At 43.0% G+C, this 22235-nt stretch overlaps 1 protein-coding gene across 1 annotated transcript; it reads right to left on the bottom strand.

Annotated features, from left to right (window-relative positions):
• Window positions 1-8059: 8059 nt before the first annotated feature.
• LOC121914449 lies at window positions 8060-18894 on the bottom strand. The gene is made up of 13 exons (XM_042437854.1): window positions 18686-18894; window positions 17527-17611; window positions 17307-17374; window positions 17019-17088; window positions 16813-16929; window positions 16647-16690; window positions 16205-16259; window positions 15826-15956; window positions 9252-9315; window positions 8823-8956; window positions 8569-8704; window positions 8256-8425; window positions 8060-8141 (listed from the first exon to the last, which is right to left on the bottom strand). Exons 1-13 carry the CDS (start codon window positions 18892-18894, stop codon window positions 8060-8062), a joined length of 1365 nt encoding a protein of 454 aa, XP_042293788.1.
• Window positions 18895-22235: the final 3341 nt, after the last annotated feature.

Here is a 22235-nt window from a genome sequence, read left to right as displayed (position 1 = left end):
GGTCGTGCCAAAGCCACACTCCATTCCTAAGCACTGGAGTGCAGCTTTGGTGCAGCTTCTGGATTCTTAGGATGCATGCATCATTTAAACAGCATACCTCCAAAGAGACCCAAAGCAGCTTTATTTTGGCAGTCTGTAACAGGTCTTTATAATCTCAGATCAGAACCACAGTGTGCGACAGTGGAGCATAACCATCTTCTCCCACCAGCAGTATATTGTAAAATCCCCTCCTTAAACTGATATTAGCCTGAAAATGAACGTTTTTCTTAGGCATCTCATTGGTGTTCCTCAGGCTGGCCCTTGTGTTGTCAGAGCAGATACGCATGTCAGAGGCGTAACCAACATCTCGTAGCATCAGATCAAATTAGCTGGTTCCTCACTGCTAGATTATATTTGCAACCTCTGGTTTATGAGCTTTACGGGTATTACAAATTTGCTTTATAAATATTTAGCCCTCCACAGCTTGAAACCTTGCTAATTTTAAAATAAATCTTCAAGTGCATCGTTCTCTGAGGTTTTACAGCCATCCTTTCCTTTTGTAAATTCTCTCTGCTAGTTACATGGAAACGCAACTGAAAAACAAGACCAGGGACATGCATTCCTCAAACTATTGTCAAGTGTCCAGAGTAAATTGAAAATGCTTTTTCATTTTGTCAACACTTCCACAGTTGAAGTCACTCTTGTGGTTAACCACAACAGGAGGAAGGAGGAGGAAGAAAAAGACTACAAACTGATGTCTTTTCACCGACAAACAGCAATAAACTAGGGCTAAAATCACAGACTTTTTAGGGCATGAGTGGATATGGGTTGGAAATAGTGATTGAAAGATGTGAAATCCTAAAACAGAAAGCTCTGACATTACTGGAACTATGGTTGGCCCTCTGTATCAGCAGGCTAGCTGTCCACAGATTGGAGCATCTTCAAGAGTGGTCCTGGTCCTTTATTGTCAATGGCAGCACATGAATGCACCGCTGCCGTCACAACCACACACACGTCAGCATCCATTCACAATAATGGGATTTGAGGTCCCACAATTTTTAGTATTTACAAGAGGGGTCCAAAACCGAAGGGTTAGCGGCCTTGTCCCCATTGCAGGTATACTTCTGTTAATGAAGTAGATGTGTTCACAGTTGTTGTCCCCATCTTCAAAAATAAAAGGGGGAAGAGGACCCAAACAATTGTCACCCAGTCAGCCTGACATCAGTACCAGGAAATATTGTAGAGCAGAAACAGACAGCCTGGAAGCACACAGAAAGGGATGACATGATCTCTAACAGTCAACATGGGTTTCTCAAAAACAAGTTGTGCCAGATTAAACTTATCCCTTTTACTGATGGCATCACAAGCTGGATAGATGACAGAATATTGTGGATGTAGGATCTTGATTTCAGATCTTGATTTTTTTTAACATGGTCCTCCCTGATATTCTTGAAAAAAGCTAGTAAAGTGTGGGTTGGACAATAAGGTGGATTTGTAATTGGATGACCAGTCGAACCCAAAGGGTGCTTAGCAATGGCTCCTCTTCATCCTGGAGAGAAGTGACCAGTGGGGTCCCACAGGGTTCTGTCTTGTGTCCAGTGCTATTCAACATCTTTATCAATGACTTGGATGACAGATTTGGGGGCATACTTATCAAATTTGCAGATGACACCAAATTAGGAGGAGTAGCCAATACCCCGAGGACAGGGTCAGAATTCAAAATGACCTTAATAGATTAGAAAGCTAGGCCAAAGCTAACAAAATGAAATTCAACACGGAGAAATGTAGGGTACTGCCCATAGGCAGAAAAAAATTAAATACCTAGATATAGGTTGGGTAAAACCAGGCTTGAAAGCAGTACATGTGAAAGGAATCTGTCTTAGTACAAGCTGAACATGAGTGCAATGCAGAGGCTAAAAAAGCCAATGCTAGGCTGCATCAATAGGAAGATAGTATCTAGATCTAGGGAAGTAATAGGCCACTCTATTCTGTTTTGGTCAGACCTCACCTGGAATGCTGTGTCCAGTTCTCGGTACCAACATTCAAGAAGGATGTTGAGAAACTGGAGCGTGTCCAGAGGAGGGTCACCAAATAGTGAAAGGTCTGGAAACCATCAAGGCCTATGAGGAGAGGCTTAGGGAGCTTGGTATGTTTAGCCTGGAGAAGAGAAGGTTAAGAGGTGACATGACAGCCGTGTTTAAATATTGAAAAGATGTCACACTGAGGATGGAGCAAGTTTGTTTTTTCTGAGAGTAGGACATTCCTGGTCTGGAAAGTCTGGTTCTTGGGGAAGGAACAAGACAGCAGTAGTGACCATAAACACAGTTTTTGTGTTGTTTTGTGATCCTGATTGTTTTTCATTCCTGGTTTGCTCCAAACCGCTAACCATTAACGTGTCCCATAGTAAAGTCCTTGCATCTGAGGAAGTAGACTGAAGTCTACGAAAACTCATGCGGCCAACTTCTTTCTTTCAATAGTCTCAAAGGTGCTACAAGATATTATGTGCCGCCTTGACAGAAGACATACATTTTGGTATATTGCATGTTTTATTGTATATTTTTGTATATGTTACTTTTCCTCTGGGAGTGCCATTTGGCACTGAAAGAATAAGGCATGAAGATGAAATTCCAACAAGTGCCCTCCAGATGTTTTTAGGCTACAATCCTATCAAGGACTACAATCCTGGTCAAAGGGATTGTGGGAGTCAGAGTCCAAAATATCTGGAGGGAACCAGGTTACTTACCTCTGCTTTACGATCCAGTCTATGCTGGCCAATTTTCATTGATTCTTATATCATTTTATATACAAACAGGTAAGTGTGATAATGGTAGAAGAAAAGGCGTAGTGTCCAGCAAGTTAAATCCATTACTGTATTGATTTACATCTTCTCTTTTGAAGATGAATCTCTTTAGTTTGCTTGTGGTTCAAAGAAACGACTGTAATATCAGCATGCAATATAGTTTTAAATTCTCCCTTTGATTAGTAAAGTGTTCAAAAGTACAACATAGTGGTATTATATGCTGTAAATTCAAATTCATTTCTGTTTAATGTAGAAATATGATGCTAGATTTTGGCCCATCAAACGTTCAAAGCCAAGTGGTTTTGGTTTTATATGCTGTAATTCTTATTAATTTTTTTGGAAATGTGGAAATGTGAAGCTAATGATGGACATTTTTCTGTATCCGACGGCAATGTAATGTAATAAAACCACATTGGAAAGATGTCTTAGGAGTTGTTAAAGAAATAGCGGTGGGTGTTTTATAGTGTACGCTCAAGTTTTAGTTTTAAATTACTTGAGGCATTGTATAAAGCATTAATACAGAACTCGGTCTTTTCAGAGAAATGAGGGAGCAGAGAATCATTACAAGAAGAACCACATTTATTGCAATTTATTTTTACTCCATCTTTCAAAGCCTTGCCTTCAAAAGGCATGTAAAAAGAATCAGGTATTAAATTTCTTATGTTAAAATGGTTAAAAGCTAAGGTGAAGGGGGGTGATTATTGGATTTCAACTCTATGTGCATTTCCAAAGACAACTTCTTCACTCTGGCTGCTTATGGATTGCTTAAAAAAGAGACACATGGCCCCATACAGACAGTTGAAAATAAAGCTGCTTCGGGTCACTTTGGAGGTATGCTGTTTAAATGATGCATGCGTCCTAAGGTTCCGGAAGCTGTGCCAAAGCCACTCTCCAGTCCTTAGAAATGGAGCATGGCTTTGGCACAGCTTCCGGACCCTTAGGATACATTCTTCATGTAAAAAACATACTTCTAAAGTGACCCGAAGCAGCTTTATTTTGGCCTGTCTGTATGGGTCCTATACATCCCAATTTATAAGTGTGGGTTGGATTAGCCAAATTGTGGCCCTTCAGGTGGTGTTAGATTAAATTTCCAGCATTCTTCACCATTGCCTGTGCTATTGGGGGATGATGGAACTGGCAACCCAAAATTTCTGCAGCTGGGATGTATTTGGATGGCAGATTTGGAGACAAAAGTCATGCCAGGATGCATGACAAAAGTAGGACAAAAGAGAAAAGTAGGACCAGGATGCAGCCTAAATTAGAATTCTGTGACATGTGTTAACCTGAGATTAGGATAGTTTGCTCAGAAAACCAAATCTACCACTGGTAGACAAATCAGTGCATTTCTAAGCATTGGATTGGCATAGAGGTAGTTCTATGACTGTGTGCACCAGCCAAAGCATAGGAATAGGATGTTCTGAACAGGAAAATGCTGTTTCCCACAAAGAGAATGTGTTGTCGTGTGCCTTCAAACTGATTCTGACTTATGACGATCCAAAAGTGATCCTATGCTGGGGTTTTCTTGGCAGGTTTCTTCAGAGGGGGGTTTGCCACTGCAATCCTCTGAGGCTGAGAGAGTGTGACTTGCCCAAGCTCACCCAATGGATATACGCGGCTGAGTCTGAATTTGAACCCTAGTCTGCAGAATCATACTCCAAATGCTCAAACCACTATGCCACAATGCATCTGTATCTCCCCAAACTCCAACTCCAAGGAGTCCACAGGATGGAACCAGCCAAAGTGGTATCAAACCGCTTTATCTCTTCAGTGTGGAAAGGAACTGTCCAACCTGCTGGACACTAACACTATCCCCAAAATAGGTTAAGCAACCGGGATGGTTCCCCTAAAGTTCACACTAAAACCTGGAGTAAATTCACATCTCTGCTGGCAAAGAAGCCACCAACTGCCATAGTCAACATGAGTCAACAGTGTGATGTGCAGCTGAAAAAGCCAAGGCAATTCTAGGATGTATCAATAGAAGTACATTGTCCAGATCAATGGAAGTAATAGTGTCACTCTATTCTGGTTTGGGCAGGCCTCACTGGGAATACTGTGTCCGGTTCTGGGTACCACAATTCATGATGAATGTGGACAAGTTGGAACGTATCCAGAGGACAGAGATCAAAATGGTGACAGGTCTGGAAACCATAAAGCTGGGGAGGAGAAGGTTAAGAGGTGATATGATAGCCCTCTTTAAATATTTGAAGGGATGTCACATTGAGGATGGAGCAAGCTTGTTTTCTGTTGCTCCAGAGAATAGCACTTTGAGCAATGGATGCAAGCTCCAGGAAAAGAGATTCCACCTCAACATTAGGAGGAACTTCCAGATGGTAATACTGTAGTAATTTGACGGTGGAATATGCTCCCTTGGAGCATATTCTTTGGAGGCGTTTAAACAGAGGCTGGATGGTCGTCTTTTGGGAATGCTTTGATGGTGTCTTCCTGCATGGGTTGGATTGGATGGCCCTTGGGGGAACTCTTGCAACTCTGATGTGATGCATGCTCAAAAACTACATCGGGTTTTGAGGGCTTTCCATCTTCTCTTGTGGTGTTCACTGCACTCTTTCTCACAACCTTGGCCTCCCAATATAACACCGCCACCCCCTACACCTTCCTCCATCTGTGGTTTCCACTCCACCGGATGCCGTCCCCCTTCAGCGTCTTGTCTTTTCGCTCCCCAGTGCTTGCAACTACTTTCGCTCCTAACCACGGCCAAAGACACAGCACCCGTTATGTGGCCGGCTACCTTTCATGCTTTGCGGGGTATGGATTTCTGCCACCCAGCCTCCAGACTTAAGCATGGTAAGAAAGTGTTGAAAAGCTGGGAAGAGGGTGGAAAGGCAGAAGTCTAATCATAGGGATTTCTTGGTGGAAGATGTTCAGAAGTGGTTTACCAATGCCACCTTCTGCGCAGTACTAGCAAGCATTCGTGGTGGTACCACTGGCATTGTTTCATCCAGCTGACTTCAACTTATGGAAACCCTATGAATGAGGAATAGGGTCTGGATGGCCATTTTTGGGGTGCTTTGAATGTGAGTTCCTGCATGGCAGAATGGGGTTGGACTGGATGACTCTTGGGGTCTCTTCCAACTCTGTGATTCTCTATAAGACCTCCATGTCTGACCCTATTATCAAGAGTTTGCTCAGGTCTTGCAAACTCAGGGCTGTGGGTGGCTTCCAAGGTTGAGTCCCCAAGATCATTCTTCTCAAAGTCTCTCTTGCTTTTTCATTTTCCACAACCATCATCCTCATCATCTGTTCTGCTCTCAGAGTGGCTAATAATAGCAATGCACTTACAATATTTTGTATTTTAGATTAAGTTCATAAACAGCTTACCTTAATGGCAGCAATGGTTAGAAGAAACAAAACACAGCAATCTGCATAATAGCACATTGAATAAACAAGTGATAAACTGAATAACAGTATTTATTTACAAGAAAAGATGCATTTAGCATAGGGATAGCAATTCAACAGCCTAGGCATTAATAACTGCAAAAATAAAAATGTAACAATACAATTATCAATGCAACCATAATACAAAATGTTTTATTAAACAAATAATTTATAATACAAGAAATACATTAATGCAATACAAATATGATATTTAAATTAAAAACAATAGTAAAACTAAGCATTGCCATGCCTAGTTTCACAGCTCTTAGGGCTTCTAGGTTGACTCCCCCCCCCCCCCAAAGCCTAGGAGATGGGCTTTTTTTGGAAGCTGGCTGTAGATAGTTTTCAAGCCAGTCTGAGAGGAGAAGGTATTCTGCGTGTTGGCATTATGACATCCATCTACTTCCACACTGTGGTGGAGTCTCCTTCTTTGGAGGTATTCACACAGAGGCTGGATGGCCATTTGTTGGGGATGCTTCGGTGTGAGTTCCTGCATGGCAGAATGGGGTTGGACTGGATAGCCCTTGGGGTCTCTCTCAACTCTAGGTTTCTATGAGAAAAAGAATGTAACCTAGAAAAGCCCATTTATCCCTTCCTTCTTGCACTAAGATAGCCAGACATTCTGGCTGTTGAAATGGAAATGTGGCGAGCGAGGCAGAAGTATTGATGGTATCTGTTTGGCTCTGTTCATCTTGCAGATGAAGTAATAAGAAATGGAGCAAACTGATAAAACAAGAAGGAATTTTTAAAAAAGCCTTTAAAGAATATTATACTAATACTTTAAAGAGAATGGAGAACAGATAAAAATATTAGACTTTTAACAAAATCAGGAACCAGGAGAGCAAAACACTGGATAAGATATAAAGATTTGCTAAAGGAAAAGAGAATACAGAAGAGAAATTACATCTAAAGAGGAATGAATGTGTGGGGGTAAAAATATACAATGGTATGGATAAATACATATCAAATAAAGTTGAATTGGATAAAATAATATCTCTTAGAGATAAAGGAAAAATATCAAAGCTGGGAAGAAAGTCGCACGCCTTCTGGATTTGATACAGGAATAGAATATACCATATCGATGGGAAATTGGGAGAATGCTTAAAGAAACTTATTTAAATATTAGTAAGAGATGGTAATGCAAGATTAGCTAAAATATATAAGCTTGGAGAGAACAGGTGTTCCAGAAGGAAGCAGGTATTACTACATATGGTGGTCTGGTACCAAAATGTAAAAGAAATTGGTACAAGAATCCAGGGCAAACAATATCATTAATAGTACTGCTTTGCTCTCTGCCTTCCCAGTCCAGCAGCCAAAATATCTAGCCAGCTAAGTGCGGGAGAGAAGGAAGAAATCGGCCTTTCTAGACTATTTCCTTTCTCTGACAGAATCCTAGAGTTGGAAGAGACTCCAAGGGCCATCCAGTCCAACCCCACTCTGCCATGCAGGAGCTCACAACGAAAGCATCCTCGGCAGATGGCCATCCAGGCTCTGCTTGACAATCTCCAAAGAAGGAGACTCCCACTCCACTGTGGAAGGATATGAATGTCCTTGGGGGTGATGACACAAATGCCAACATACCTCAACAGCCAAAGCTTCCACCCAGATAAGCCCAGGAGGGAAGGGAGAGAGGGGGCTGCCACCACCCAGAGCTGTCCCTTCCAACTAGGTGAAGCCTCCATCCTGTCTTCAGTCCACCTTCCTGGCTTGACGCATTGTCCTCCTTGTCCATGCTTGCATTCTAGTAGGGCTAGTGAAAGGACAAGACTCTGACTAAACACAGGCTGAGGGGGTGTTGTGATGGGATCAGCCTCCTTCAACAGACACAGCAAGGTCACACAAATTGTAGCAGCACAGTAGAAAGCTTGGACAAAAGAAATATCTGGTTCAATCAGCAACGTCTGGTAAAATCTGGCTAATGTAGTCCTGTTGCATGTCTTTCAAAATCCTGATAATATATACAATTTCACTGAAACAAGAGAGTGAATGTCACTTGAGCAAGAAGTGAGGGAAAAGCAATACTCACCACTGTTCTCTCTCTAGTCCCCCCCCCCACAAGCCTTCTGCTTGTAAACAAACTTACCCTGGATGTAGATATATGTTGTCATTTTTTTCGGCATCTTCTTCAGATCGGCGGGGCTGTTTGTTCCAAATGTTCATATAGGTAGAAGCTAACAAATCATACCAGTACATTAGCTTCTTGGGATCACAGACCCACTTTATGACAGATATCAGGTATCTTGCGGCCTTCACCTGGAGAGTAATAAGAGAATAACATTTGTGTAGAATCAGAGGAAGGGTCAACTGCCCCTTCCGTAACTGCCAATGACAAGGCACAGATGAGAGCTACCTTGTGGAAGAGTAGTATGAGGTCAGCAGGAGAAACAAGTCCTTACCTTGACTCTCAACTTTTCCTCTCCCTCCTCAGGTAGCCAACTGCCTTCATTTGCCTTGTCATAGAAGAAACGGATCACGACATCCAGATTGCATTTTGGAGACTTAACGATCTCAGCTAAGAACTCAATACACTCACTGTCAGGAAAAACAAGGAAGGGAAGGGGGAGTCAGATTCTTATGGGGGTAGAAGGAAGAGAAGGCTCAGGGTTTGACAGATGCATGTGAGGGGAGAAAAAATAGCTAATCTGCTTACTGTTCGTCCGATTCAAAGCAATGTTCTAGGACACTAAGCAAATGCCTTTGGGCCACTGTCTTTCCCATATGGTCACGCATTTGAGAAGGCAGATTGGTGAACTTCTGGCACATGTTATGTACCCAGACATTTTTCTGTTGGGGGAAGAAAGAAAATGGAAAATATTAGGTAAACTCTATTTGATGTCTGTGATAAGCCTTGCGGGGGAACTGAGTCAGGATCCCTCTGGCTACATTAATGTGTTCTCTCTCCAGGCTTGTCACATTATATGACGTGAGCTGGATAGGCTGAACACTGATTAGCCCAGTCTACCTGAAGCCACATCTTCCGAAAGCTCTATGGAAGAGCCACCCCGACAGGTCTAGAATATGCCTTCTTGGTGTGGTCTCACGCATCAGGTAGGCAAGCTTTGGGCCTTTGCTTTCTTACCTCCTGTATGCTGAATTGTGACTGTTCGGAGAGAATGGGTACATCTAATTCTTCATCTACGGTGCTGTTTAGAGAAACAAAAAGAGATTTCCAAAGGCAGACATTTATTTGTGTACTTATTACCTAATGAGAGGTATGCAGGGATGACAATATCTGTGGATATTTGTCCCATTACATACAGCACAGCCATTCTTTTTTAGAAAAACATGGAACTTGACACAGAAAAAGTGCCCCATCCATGCCTTCTCAAAATAGCAGTGCAGAACCAGATGACAAGGTGCATGCTAGCAGATGCAGGTTCTTCCATTTTAATTCCAGCATAATCCATCAGTCCTTGGTCAGACAAGCAATCTCTGCTAGGGCCCTTGTATTAAACAAAACGTGACTTTGGAGCACACGTTGCATAACTATTTCACAGACGTATTTTACATTGCCTTATGCCAGAAATACAGAATAAAACCAATCAAAAGCAGTTGAAACATGGAGCCCTGAGACATCCCCCTATGCACTTTTCTTTTTCTTTTATTTTTTTCTCTTCCAGAATAGCCCTTAATTTTCCACTGTGGTTAATCTATTGTGTGTCTCTGCTTTGAAAAGGACAGGTTGCTTACCTGTAACAGTATTTCTTCGAGTGGTCATCTGCGAATACATACAGTGATTCCAGAAGTTTCCGAACAGCACTGCGCAGGCGCAGTGAAACCCATTTGTATGATTCGCAGAGACCACGAAGAAGAAACAAACAAATGCAATTTTTTTAAAAAACGGCCTTTCTATGGCTCAAGGCAGCTTGAAGTACACTCGTCCCCCGGGTTACGAAATTAATTCGTTCCGCCGCCATTTTCGTAACCCGGAAGGCTTTCGCAAGCCGAATTGCCATAGGCGCTAATGGGGAAAAGCCGCGATTCCGTGCGAAATAGCGCCGAAAAGCACCAAAAGTTTATTCGTAACCCGGAATAACCTTCGTAACCCGGAAATATTTTTTATTATTTTTTTTTCGTAACCCGGAAATTTCGTAACGCGGCGCATTCGTATCCCGGGGTAAGAGTGTATATTAAAAGGCATGATCATAGAAATGTACTGCAGAAAGCCACCTCCATCCCAACATCTTGCTACTAATAGCTCTTGGCAATCACGTCAAATCCAGTGACATAACAGAACTTACCCAAATACAGTGGTACCCCGGGATACGAAATACCCAGGTTACGAATTTTTCGGGATACGAAAAAACCCCATAGGGAATTATTGTTTCGGGTTACGAAAGTTTTTTCGGGTTACGAAAAAACTCCGGCGCTATTTTAAATGGAGCCGCGGCGGAGCCGCGGCTTTTTCCCCATTAGCGCCTATGGCAATTCGGCTTACGAAGGCTTTTCGGGTTACGAAATTAGCCGCGGAACGAATTAATTTCGTAACCCGAGGGACCACTGTACCTGGATTGATGGATGCCATTCCAAACAGAAGGCCAGATGTCCTTCTCTTTCCCCCAAAGTAGCCATGCTGAACAAAGAGCATGGCATGGGGCAAAGGGGTCATAGACTTTTCCCTCTCACATGCACAGTCCCGTGTAAATGCAGCATGTATAGTCAGCCCTCCGTACCCACAGATACTGCATCCACAGCTTCAACCAATCAGAGTTTGAAAACATTCACAACATTTTTATGTCCCAAAAGCAAACGTTGATTTTGTCATTTCATATAAGGGACATCATTTCACTACGATGACTCTGAAGATTGCAAGACTGGCAGGTTGGCAATTTGAGGCCCAGACATCGCATGGCGGAGTGAGCTCCCATCACCAGTCCCAGCTTCTGGCAACCTAGCAGTTTGAAAGCATGTAAAGGCGCAAGTAGATAAATAGGTTGGTGCAGTTATGCTGCCCACATGATCACAGAGTCATCTTTGACAATGTTAGCTCTTCGGCTTAGTAATGGAGAAGAGCACCGGCTGCTACAGTTGGTTGTGACTTGGCAACCTTGTCAAAGGGGAAACCTTTCCCTTTTGGTATATAATGGGACGTGAGCATCCATGTATTTTGGTATCCACAGGGTGTCTTGGAACCAAACTCTAGGAGACAGCAAAGGTCCACTATACAACACTTGTCCGCCAATGGAAAGAAATGGCCATAGAGTTCAAGAGGACCAACTAGGCTCCAGCATCTTCCACCTAAGAAATGCCTCACTTTCCCTAAACATAGTACCACCCTTGTTATGATTTCAAGCCTTGCACTGAAGACTTAAATCTGAGGCAGATGCCATTGTTGGGTTTCCATCAGAGAGATGCTCCTCTGCTATCTGACAGAGGTCAGCCACAGGAACTAAATAGCAGAACAAGCTCATATTTGCTGTCCCAGGTTCAAGAGCTTGTGCTTCCATGGCCAGTTAAATTTCTAAACAGAGGCATCATTCTGACAGAGAAACACATGGAACTGAGCCACCTAGAGCAGCTCATCCCAGGACACAACCTTGTACCTAACTATAGGTCTGTAGTGACTGTCAAAAACACCAATTGGCACTGTGACTTTTGATTATAATTTTATTTCTTTTTAGACAGTGGTTACATTTGGTGCAATAAGCTTCTCACCCTGTTACCGTGACAGGTTGCTTATTTCTCCTCTCGGGTCTGGCACTGCCATTAGGCAGATGGGGGCATTAGCCAATGGCAGCAAATTGGGGAGTCACAAGAGGAGAACTGCAACCTGTTGGTTACTTAACTGTCTATGATTCAGTCTTTTTAGCTGCCAGGCATGAAGAGAGATGCTTATGGGATGTTCTTCATCCTCAGGTCCCAAAACAATGGCCCTAACATTTGGAGAAATAAGGCAGTTGCTTTAGGCAACAGATTTTAGCTGCCGCAAAAGGGAGGCAAACTGCTAAGTATTTGTTATGTCATAATGGTATTTTGACTGCAAGGGACGGGAAGGATTCAAAGACTTATGTTTAGTCTGAAAAATCAGAATGCAAAGGGATCTTGTAGCACCTTTGAGACTAACGGAAAGAAACTGGTGGCATGAGCTTTCCTAGACTTGAGCATCTGAAAAGTAGCTCGGGTCCACAAAAGCTCATGCTAGCTTCTTTCTTTCGGGTTAGTCTCAAAGGTGCTACAAGATCCCTTTGAATAGAGATGCTTGTTGGATCCTCTGCATACCGAAAGCCAAGGTAACCTATTTGGCTTTGGGTATGCTTACCTTGACTTGGATGAGTGGTGTCATTCATTGCTCCACTTCAGACAGTATAATGGTTTTGGCTTCTCAGGTTTTGGCAATTGCTAGGCCCCCCAAAGACGTATCAGTTCTTGAGAAAAGCTGGGCATGTATTTAGGAAAACCTCATGGTTTGAGCGTTGGACTTTGATTCTGGAGATTAGGGTTCAAACAAGTCACACGCTCTCAGCTTCAGGGAAAGGTAATGGACCTGCCTGTTGTTGTCTTTATTTTGGTTATGGCATCTATTATGAAAGCCTGCGTGGCGTAGTAGTTTGTGTGTTGGTCTACAACTCTAGGGACCAGGGTTCAATTCCCCGCTCGGCCATGGAACCTCCCTAGGTGACCTCGGGCAAGTCACACTCTCTCAGCCTAAGGGAAGGCAATGGCAAGCCCCCTTTGAGCAAAACATGCCAAGAAAACCCTATGGCATGGCCTTAGGGTTGCCATAAGTCAGACTTTAAGGCGCACAACAACAATGTGTCTTTTAAATTATGTTATTCTGTTTTAGTTTTATGATGTTTAATCATTTTAATCATTTTGATTTTGGTTTTTAATTCATTCTTTTTTTGTGAGCCGCCTTGGGTCTCAGCTCAGGAGAAAGGAAACATATCAATGAAATAAACAGAACAGAATAATAACGGGGTGAAACTGTGGTTGTCAGCATCCCATTTTGTGTGCTTTCCATCAGATTGCTGGGTAGTTTAGCATATATGTTTTTAAAGCCACTGTTTGCTCTGAGTCTCAAACCTCTTAGCAATAATATTGCATGATTGCTGAAAGGGCTGTTATTTTTCTAGTGTCTCCAAAGGCTGCGTGAAGCTACTGCATAGACAGAAGTTTCCCCACTGGAGAGTCCCACGTAGTAGCATAACAGCAAAACGGCAACCCTTATACACAATGGCAGAATCAAGGTTTGCTTTTTAGGACTTATATATTTAAAATATTTTCAAGCCATGGATGTTTGGATCTCTGGATAAAAAAAATCTGGGGATACAGAAGACTGATTATATAATCATAGAGTTGGAAGAGACCTCAAGGGCCATCCAGTCCAACCCAATTCTGCCATGCAGGAAGTCACAATTTAAAGCACCTCCTGACAGATGGCCATCCAGCCTCTGTTTCAAAACCTCCAAAGAAGGAGACTCCACCACTCTCCAAGCAAAAGTCTTCCGCTGTTGAACAGCTCTTACTGTCAGGAAGTTCCTCCTAAGATTAAGGTGGAATCTTTTTTCCTGTAGTTTGGATCCATTGCTCCTAGTCCTAGTCTCTGGTGCAACAAAAAACAAGCTTGCTCCTTCCTCAATATGACAGCCCTTCAAATATTTAAACAGGGCTATCATATCACCTCTTAACCTTCTCTTCTCCAAATACGGTGGCTTCTTAGTTCCAGAACAGAAAAGTAGGAAAGCATTGTTACAAGAGAGCACATCTGCATGAGATTTGCTGAACTAATGTATATATAGAACCATATACGAGCATGGCCTGGGTTGATGTTGTATCACATACATGTTGTGATAGAGAATGCATCATCAGCCTTTTGTGCCACAGGCAGTTTGTGCCAGGAGGACATGGGGCTTGGGAAGGCACAAGCGGGGAGCACAGGGTCTGCCAGCTGGGAACAAGGACACAATTATTGTTTATAGGATCTTCCCTTTTTACCAGTGGTACAACATGTGTTATTTACACTCTCCAGGCACACTATGAAAAGCTTCACCTCCTGAATATCATCCTGAGGTGCATCTATTAAGGCAAGGCTGGCAGCACCATGCACATCCTTGCCAGATTTTGCCACCTCTGATGCCTGAGCTGCCAAATTACTAAAACCAAGATTTTCTTTTAAAGCAAGGCCTATGGGCAGTGTGCACCTTGTTTTCCAGCATATTCATGCTCCCAGAAATACAAGCATTTTTTTAAAACAAGGCATTTGATGGCCTCACAGCTTGTTTTGTGATCTCACAGCTTGTTTCAAAGGCAATTGGTAGCTTTTGCCACTGCACAAAATAGCAGTGATGGGAGATGCATCCACAGATGGGTCCAACTGGTACTGTTAACCCACCTATGGAAGGTACCCACCCTTGTGTAGATTATACAGAGGCCTTTTTGAAGGCCACAGCATAGAATCATACAATTATAGAGTTGGAAAAGACCACAAGGGCCATCCAGTCCAACCCCATTCTGCCATGCAGGAACTCTCAGTCAAAGCATCCCTGACAGATGGCGATCCAGCCTCTGTTTAAAGACCTCCAAGGAAGGAGACCAAGGAAGAAGAACATCCTACTTCTAAAATTTATTTATTGTATGCACTGGATGTATACCTGCTGTTCTCCCAAAGGGTGGCACTCAAATGCAGTACAACAGAAGCAAGTACAGTTACAATATAAAATGGATTCAGCACACTTCAGTAAAAGAAATCAAGCCCACCATCCCCAAGCAAGCTGCCATTCTGGGCACAGCTACAGTGGCTGGTTGAAGAGTTGGCAAGCCCCCGCTTCCCACTTCCAATATGATAGCTTTTCTTTTTACAGCAGAAAGCACTGACTTGGCTTTCGCAGATGTTGCAATCATGACGGAAAGAAGGTGTGTGAAGTGATTTGATGACTGCTTAAGATATGGGGGCTCTTTAGATGCTAAGTAAAACCATGGGGAGTATATGCTGTGGTGACATTTCTCTTATCTCCCATGCACACACACAGCAGCAGCACATGGTGGGACACAGCTGTGGCTGTGGGGGTAAGAGGGAAAGAGATCTGCCTTGGCATAGTAATACATTTGTTTAGAAGCAGTGTGGGACTGAAGACCACAACATTTGCTGAAGTTGCTTCTGGGTCAAGTGTAGGATATTTGTTGGGCCTCCGTATGTTGTTGGATTGCAAGTTCCATCAGTACCAGCCAGGGGAGATGAGAATTGTAGTCCACCAACATCTAATTTGTTTGTTGTTAATTGCCCTTGATATTGACCCATGGCGACCTGGAGCATGAGACATCTCCAAGACCCCTTGTCCTCCACTGCTCTGCTTTGGTCCTGCAAACTCATACCCGGCTTCTCCTTAATGGAGTCCATCTATCTAGCATGCGGTCTCCCTCTCTTTTTACTTCCCTCCACCTTTCCTAGCATTATTGTTTTTTCCAGTCAGTCATCATGATGTCTCCAAAGCACAACAGCCTCAGTTTTGTCATCTTGGCTTCCAGAGAGATCTCTGACTTGATCTGCTCCAGGACCCATTTGTTTGTCCTTTTGGCCATCTATGAGAGCCTGTCTGGCATAGTAGTTTGTGTATTGGGCTACAATTCTAGGGACTAGGGTTCAATTTCCAGCTCGGCCATGGAAACCCCCTGGGTGATCTTGGGCAAGCCACTCTCTCTCAGCCTAGTATTACCTTGTTGAACTGTTCAAACTATACTCATTCAAGGACCACTTTGTGATGAAATAACTCTCATCGGAGCTCGTGTTGTCTGAGGTGGTTGAATCCGATGACGATTCTTCAGTGTTTGGTGGCTGCTGGATTTCCTGCTAAAATCAAATGAAAGCAAAATAAAAACAGAAAACACTAAGATTAATGTACATTCTTTGTCATGCTCATAATGGAGGACATTTTGGAATTCCTCCTGGTCAGGAGGTTGAAATGTAGGACATGTCCTGGGAGAGGAGGATGCCTGGGGACTGGCATACCTTCAGCTGGACACTCTTCAGCACTCTGAATTGGGTGCACGAGGGGAAAGGCAAAAGTGTCTCCTTACCAAGAACTTGTTCCTTACCATGCGAAGTTGACAGGTGCCTTCGTAAGCATGGCTTTCTTGTGTCTCTTGGAAGCTGAAATTACATAAATAATTGGTGAGACCTTTCGACCACAAATATTAAGTCATGGGAATGTCAGTAACAGAAAGCCCAGTAAGTACTCCAAGGTCCCAAGTCATCTGGAAGCCCACAGACTGTTGAGATTGCTCCTTGCAGAAGACCCAGGGACCTAGGCAATTCCCCAGGTTGAGGTGCTACATTCACTCCTCCCAAATTACCTGGCTGAAGTGGACACAGGACCTTTTACATTTAAGATGCAAGATTCGTTCTTCTGCAGCGAAGGTTTGTCGATACTGACAGCAGGACAAGTAAGAGCTTAGAACATAATCTCACTCAGAGAGATGAGCAAATATTCCCCCTTTTGGCTGGTCCTACAGACCCCTGAACCAGAAATAAAGTTACCTGTTTGTGTCTTCTAATCGTATTGGTTGAACCTGGATTAAGGTCTGTCAAGGGAATAGAATAATGAAATTGGACATTGTTCTATCTCTCTTCTGGCATTGCCCCAGGCTTCAGAGGAAGATAAGAACCCCTGGACTAGGGGACAGGGTAAATTTGTCTTTCTTACCACAGTCTGCGTAGGAGATGTGTCCTTTTCTTGGGGTGCTGGAAAGTCCTCTGTCTCTCCAAGGTCTGTGTCATGTGAGGTCTTTGAAACCAATGGTAATTCAGCATCTGTACTAACCTGGACAAGATACAGTACAGTGATATAAAATCAGGATCATTCATGCCTTCTCAGGATACTCTGTAGCGGGTGCAAAGTTGTGTTCTTACTGGAATAGCAGAGAGAGTCTCCATTGGACATATGCCTTCCTCAGTATCCTGCCCTTGGACTTCTGGAAGGCTGAAAAAGGGAGAAAGAGACGAGAGGACTTCAACAAAATGTCGTTAGTCCACAACTATTAAATCATGGGAATCTCAATAACAGAAGGCACCAAGTCCCCGCCTCACCTGTTGAGAAAAACATTAACAGGTAAGAACATAAACTCATCCAGAGAAATGGGTTACCATTCCTTTTTGGTTGGGCCCACACACTCGCCAAGTAGAAAAGTAAGATAATACCTCTGTTGTTGGTTCGATTCTTGTTTCTCTGTGTCTTCTAAGTCTTCATCCTGGACTTCAAGGTTTGTCTATTAAAACAAAAGAAGAAGAATGAAACTGGAAACTCTTCCATTGGGGCAAGAAATAGAGTCCTGCCTCCAGTCCATCTGTCATGGTTCAAGGCCTCAGAGGGGGGATCACCAAACCCGGTCTGTGGGTCATCAAGTCTCTCTTTGCCTACCGTTGAAGCGGGAAGATTCTCCGGTGGAAATGTCTGAGAGGGCTCTGCCTTGTGGCCAGAATGGGTTCTTCGTGGCTTTCGGAGGCTGTAATAACCATGATAGATGAGAACCTCAGATGACTGTCCTTTCTTGTCCACAAATGCCCTACTGTCTTGCTGAGGAGGACCTCCCTACATTCAAGGAGCAGGTATAAGGCTCCTGCAGGACCACTCTGAAACACCTGCCCTTCTCCCTAACAGAGAGATAAGGGGCAAGGTCTGGTTGCAATGACCCATCGTTTCATGACTCTATGTTCTGTCTGACAATCTACAACCATGTAGCCTGGATTAGGGGAATTTATTATTAGCTCAAAATTGCGAGATGGCTGGCTACAACAGGTCACTGTGTATCCTGAGTAGACCAGGAAATTCCAGTAAATGGAACAAAAGCTGACTTTTCTAATCAAAGTACAATTTACTGATAAAGGGGAAGGACACACACAATTTGCTAGCACACACACACATACAAGGCTTAGAAAATCAGAGGTTAGCATGGAATAAGATTTCAGGCTTCAATAGGATAATACCAGACTTGGGAAAGTCTGGGGGTTTTATAGGGACAAAAGGCCTGTCTCTGGCAAAAGTGTTTAATTACTTGTCTTTTCAGCTGGATGACTAAATCTGATTGTTTCAGTGGTCCTAATCTCTTGGCCCTATGTTCTCTCAAGGGCCTCCCTCCCTGCCTTGCAGAGGCTTATCTAAAAATTCAAACCAAGATCTTGCAGCACATCTGAGACTCACTGAAAGAAAGAAATGGGCAGCAGGAGCTTTCGGAGATGTCAGTCTACTTCCTCAGATGCATTTGGTGGAGTGGAAGCCAGGGACAGACATCTATATGCCATTGTTATGTCAATACAAATTACAAATCCTTTGTGTATGGAAATGAAGTGGCAGGTTAGTCCACAAAGACATTGGAAACTGGTCTTTGTGCATGGAGATGAAGTGGCAGTTCCAGTTTTGCAATGAGAGTAGCCTGTGGTGAGGGGAAGAGATGAATGTAGGGCACCCCATGAGGATCTGGGTTTGACTCTTGAGCAAGTCACACTTTCTCAGCCTCAGAAGATGAGCACAGAAAATAAAGAACAGAGGAAGGGAAGGAAGGAAAGAAATGAGGTCTTACATTGGAGGAGATCCCAAATCTTCAGCCACTTGTTTGGTTGCACAGGAAAAGACCGCATTCTTCACTCTCTTGATCCTGCTTTTGGTTGCCTGAAAAAGATAAACGAGAGCTAAAGAAAGGATGACCAGATTGGTCCCATTGGTCACTGCACAAAGCCTTAGTTTCTCCTTCTGCAAGGCCTGACCAGGGGGTCCAATAACTTTTGGCATCTTGGCTATATTGTAAGGTTGCTTGGCCACACATGTCCTGTGGCATCTGTAAAATGTTAACTTTAAAAAGATGCACTGTGTGAATTTTTGCTCAGCTAAGAAAGGAAATAGTGGGCCAGATAAAAAGTACAGTGAAAGGGAAGATTCCTAGAAAAGTGTTCTCTCTAGGAATCTTTAGGTCCTCTGGCACATCTTTTGGGTGGAAGTTGACCTCCAGGGTCACACTGGAGGCCCTAGAGAGGACATAGGGCCCATACAGACAGGCCAAAATAAAGCTGCTTTGGGTCACTTTAGAGATATGCTGTTTAAATGATGCATGCCTGCTAAGAGTCTAAAAGCTGTGCCAAAGCCATGTTTTAGTCCTAAGGACCAGAGTGCAGCTTTGGTGCAGCTTCTGGCCTCTTAAGATGGGTGTGTCATTTAAACAGCATACCTCCAAAGTGACCCAAAGCAGCTTTATTTTGGCCTGTCTGTTCAGGCTCTATAAGACGCAAAAAATAACAACCATGCAGTTCCAGTTTCTATGAGTGTCATAGAATCATAGAGTTGGAAGAGACCAAAAGGACCATCCAGTCCAACCCCATTCTGCCATGCAGGAACTCACAATCAAAGCACTTCCGACAGATGGCCATCCAGCCTCTGTTTAAAAAAACCTCCAAAGAAAAGACTCCACCAAACTCTGAAGGAGCGTCTTCCACTGTCAAACAGCTTTTACTGTCAGGAAGTTCTTCCTAACGTTTAGGTGGAATCTCTTTTCCTGTAGCTTGCACCCACTGTTTTGTGTTCTAGTTCCTGGAGTAGCAGAAAACAAGCTTGCTCCATCCTTAATGTGACACCGCTTCAAATATTTAAACAGGGTTATCATATCACCTCTTAACTGTCTCTTTTCCAGGCTAAATATACCCAGATCCCTAAGTCTTTCCTCATAAGACATGGTTTCCAGGTCCCTCACTTTTTTGGTGGCTCTCCTTTGGACACGCTCCAGCTTCTCAACATCCTTTTTGAATTGTGGTGCCCAGAACTGGACACAGCATTCCAGGTGAGACCAGAGTGTGAAAGCTGGACAGTGAAGTGTCCCATTTTTCTTTTGTGTTGTGCCATTTTAGGTTTCAAGCCTGAAGAGAAGAGCTGTTTTTTGTTGCTGTTCAGTGAGCCACTCTTTCTGGCTGAAAGGCAGAGTATGAATGCTTTAAATAAACACGTAATGAACTCTGCTCCACAGAATTCAATGGGATTTTCTGTCTAGGAGAATGAAGCCTTAGCACAACTCCTGAATAGGGTGTATTGCAGATAGCTGGGGAGGGTGCTGAAAACCATGCACAGTGATCTGAGCACTGGCATGAGTCTGGAGACTAGGTTTGAATCCTTTATTAGCCATGGAAACCCACTGGGTGACTTTGGTCGAGTCACACTTTCTCAGCCTCAGATGAAGGCAAAGGCAAACCCCTTCTGAACAAATCTTGCTAAGTTTCAGTGGAATCTCTATCGCGTTGCTTTGCCCAAACCTTTCCTCAGCCATTTTTATGAAACCAAAATATATTTTATGGTCACTTACTCTGTATAGCTTATTAACAAAAGACAGCATGCTTCTAGGCAAAAACACCTGTCAAGGCCATTCCTGGCAGAGAGCTCCCCCTGGCATCAAGAGCTCCCCCTGGTCAGGTGCTCCCCCTGGCATCAAGCCTTTGGTTTCTGGGACAACCGTTTGGACATAGTGGTCCTTGGAAACCAACAGACACTGAGCATAGTATCTGCAGCCTAGAAACATGTCAGTACTGAAGCAATTATGACATCAAAATGAATCATTACAGCTTTGTCAGGTATATCTCTCAGCAGGCTGCTGATAACATCTGTAACAAGCTAGGTGTGAGATTTTGACCTCTATTAATTAAATCCATTTAACCAACCATGGAGAGAAATTCGTCATCTGGATCGCTTCCATCAATTGGAAAACCATCTTGCACAAACCCAAGAAAGTCTGATGGTTCAGGTACAACTGTTATAATATGTCTAAAAGAGTTTATTCCTGCTGGCATGGAAAGTACGGGGAACCAATCTTTCTACCAGTCAAACCACTGTGATTCTTGCATGTAACTGATAAATCACGAATGCTCATGAAAAGACCCCATGCGAATTAATGCAACTGACAGAAGAGCCATCTCTGGTTTTAAATGGGTTTAAATTGTATGTGAGGGTAACACGGTCCCTTTTTTTCTGTCCTAGGTTCAAACCAGTACTCTTCAAAAGCCAACAGAAGATTTGTAAGTTTAAATAATGCTTAAGCAAATGACATCAAATTAGACTGGATGGCCCTTGTGGTCTCTTCCAAATCTATGATTCCTCAATAAATCCTATTATTATTATTATAATAATAATACATATTTTCTTTTGTAGCTCAAAGTGCAGACAGAGGCACTTTACTTTGAACTTATGTATAAGGCGTTTGAGAAAAACACAGAATTCGCCTTCAGCCTTAAAAATAAAGTAAGTTTATTTAGTTTCTGCACTAATTTGTTACTAAGACCTTTATGAACTGGAAAAATAAAGCTGCTTTGGGTCTCTTTGGAGGTATGATGTTTAAATTATGCATGAATCCTAAGAATCTGGCAGCTGTACTCCCAATGCTTTTTATCGCAATGAATGGTTATAAATATTTTATCCAAATCATGTGGTCTTTGGAAGAACTTCTGCTCTCTTTCTCTGTTCTATTTTTTTGTTGTCAATTTGAACAATATTGAATTTTTGCTTTTTTGGGGGCAGGCGCAAGAGGAAAAGAATGGGGTGAAACTTCCAAAAGTGCCACAGCCACAGGTATGTCAGAAATTGAGGCTTGGGGCTTTTAAACAAGTCTATGAATATAATGGTGAAAAGTGTGGAAACAATGTCCTACCTAAGAGGAATGAGGAAGTGGGGATGTATAGCCTGGAGAGATGGTTAAGAGGTGATACCTTCCAGAGAACTTGGAAGACCGCCTCTTTCTATACAATCCACCCCGCACACTAAGATCAGCTGGGAAGCAGTAAGGGCTGTTCGACAGTGGGAACACACTCCTTCCTCGGAGTGTAGTGGAGTCTCCCTCCCTGGAGGTCTTTAAGCAGAGGCTGGATGGCCATCTGTCAATGGGATGCTTTGATTGAGAGTTCCTGCATGGCAGAATGGGGTTGGAGTGGATGGCCATTGGGGTCTCTGTATGCCATACGCAAGTTTTCTCTCTTATATAATTATGTTTCATGCACAGCACTGTAATCTCGCCTCCATTTATTGGGAAAGGTGGGAAGATACAAATAAAAACTATTATTATTATTATTATTATTATTATTATTATTATTATTATTATTATT

The sequence above is a fragment of the Sceloporus undulatus genome, chromosome 8, assembly GCF_019175285.1.
Source record: "Sceloporus undulatus isolate JIND9_A2432 ecotype Alabama chromosome 8, SceUnd_v1.1, whole genome shotgun sequence".
Classification (NCBI taxonomy): domain Eukaryota; kingdom Metazoa; phylum Chordata; class Lepidosauria; order Squamata; family Phrynosomatidae; genus Sceloporus; species Sceloporus undulatus.
This window is presented reverse-complemented; position numbering and strand designations above follow the sequence as displayed.

Coding starts and splice junctions, on each gene's coding strand:
- LOC121914449 (XM_042437854.1), bottom strand. CDS start 18,894: ATGCCAAAAGTTATTGGACCCCCTGGTCAGGCCTTGCAGAAGGAGAAA. Junction 16,691..16,812: donor CATCTCCTACGCAGACTGTG/GTAAGAAAGACA, acceptor TTCCCTTGACAG/ACCTTAATCCAGGTTCAACC. Junction 8,957..9,251: donor CACAATTCAGCATACAGGAG/GTAAGAAAGCAA, acceptor TTCCCCCAACAG/AAAAATGTCTGGGTACATAA.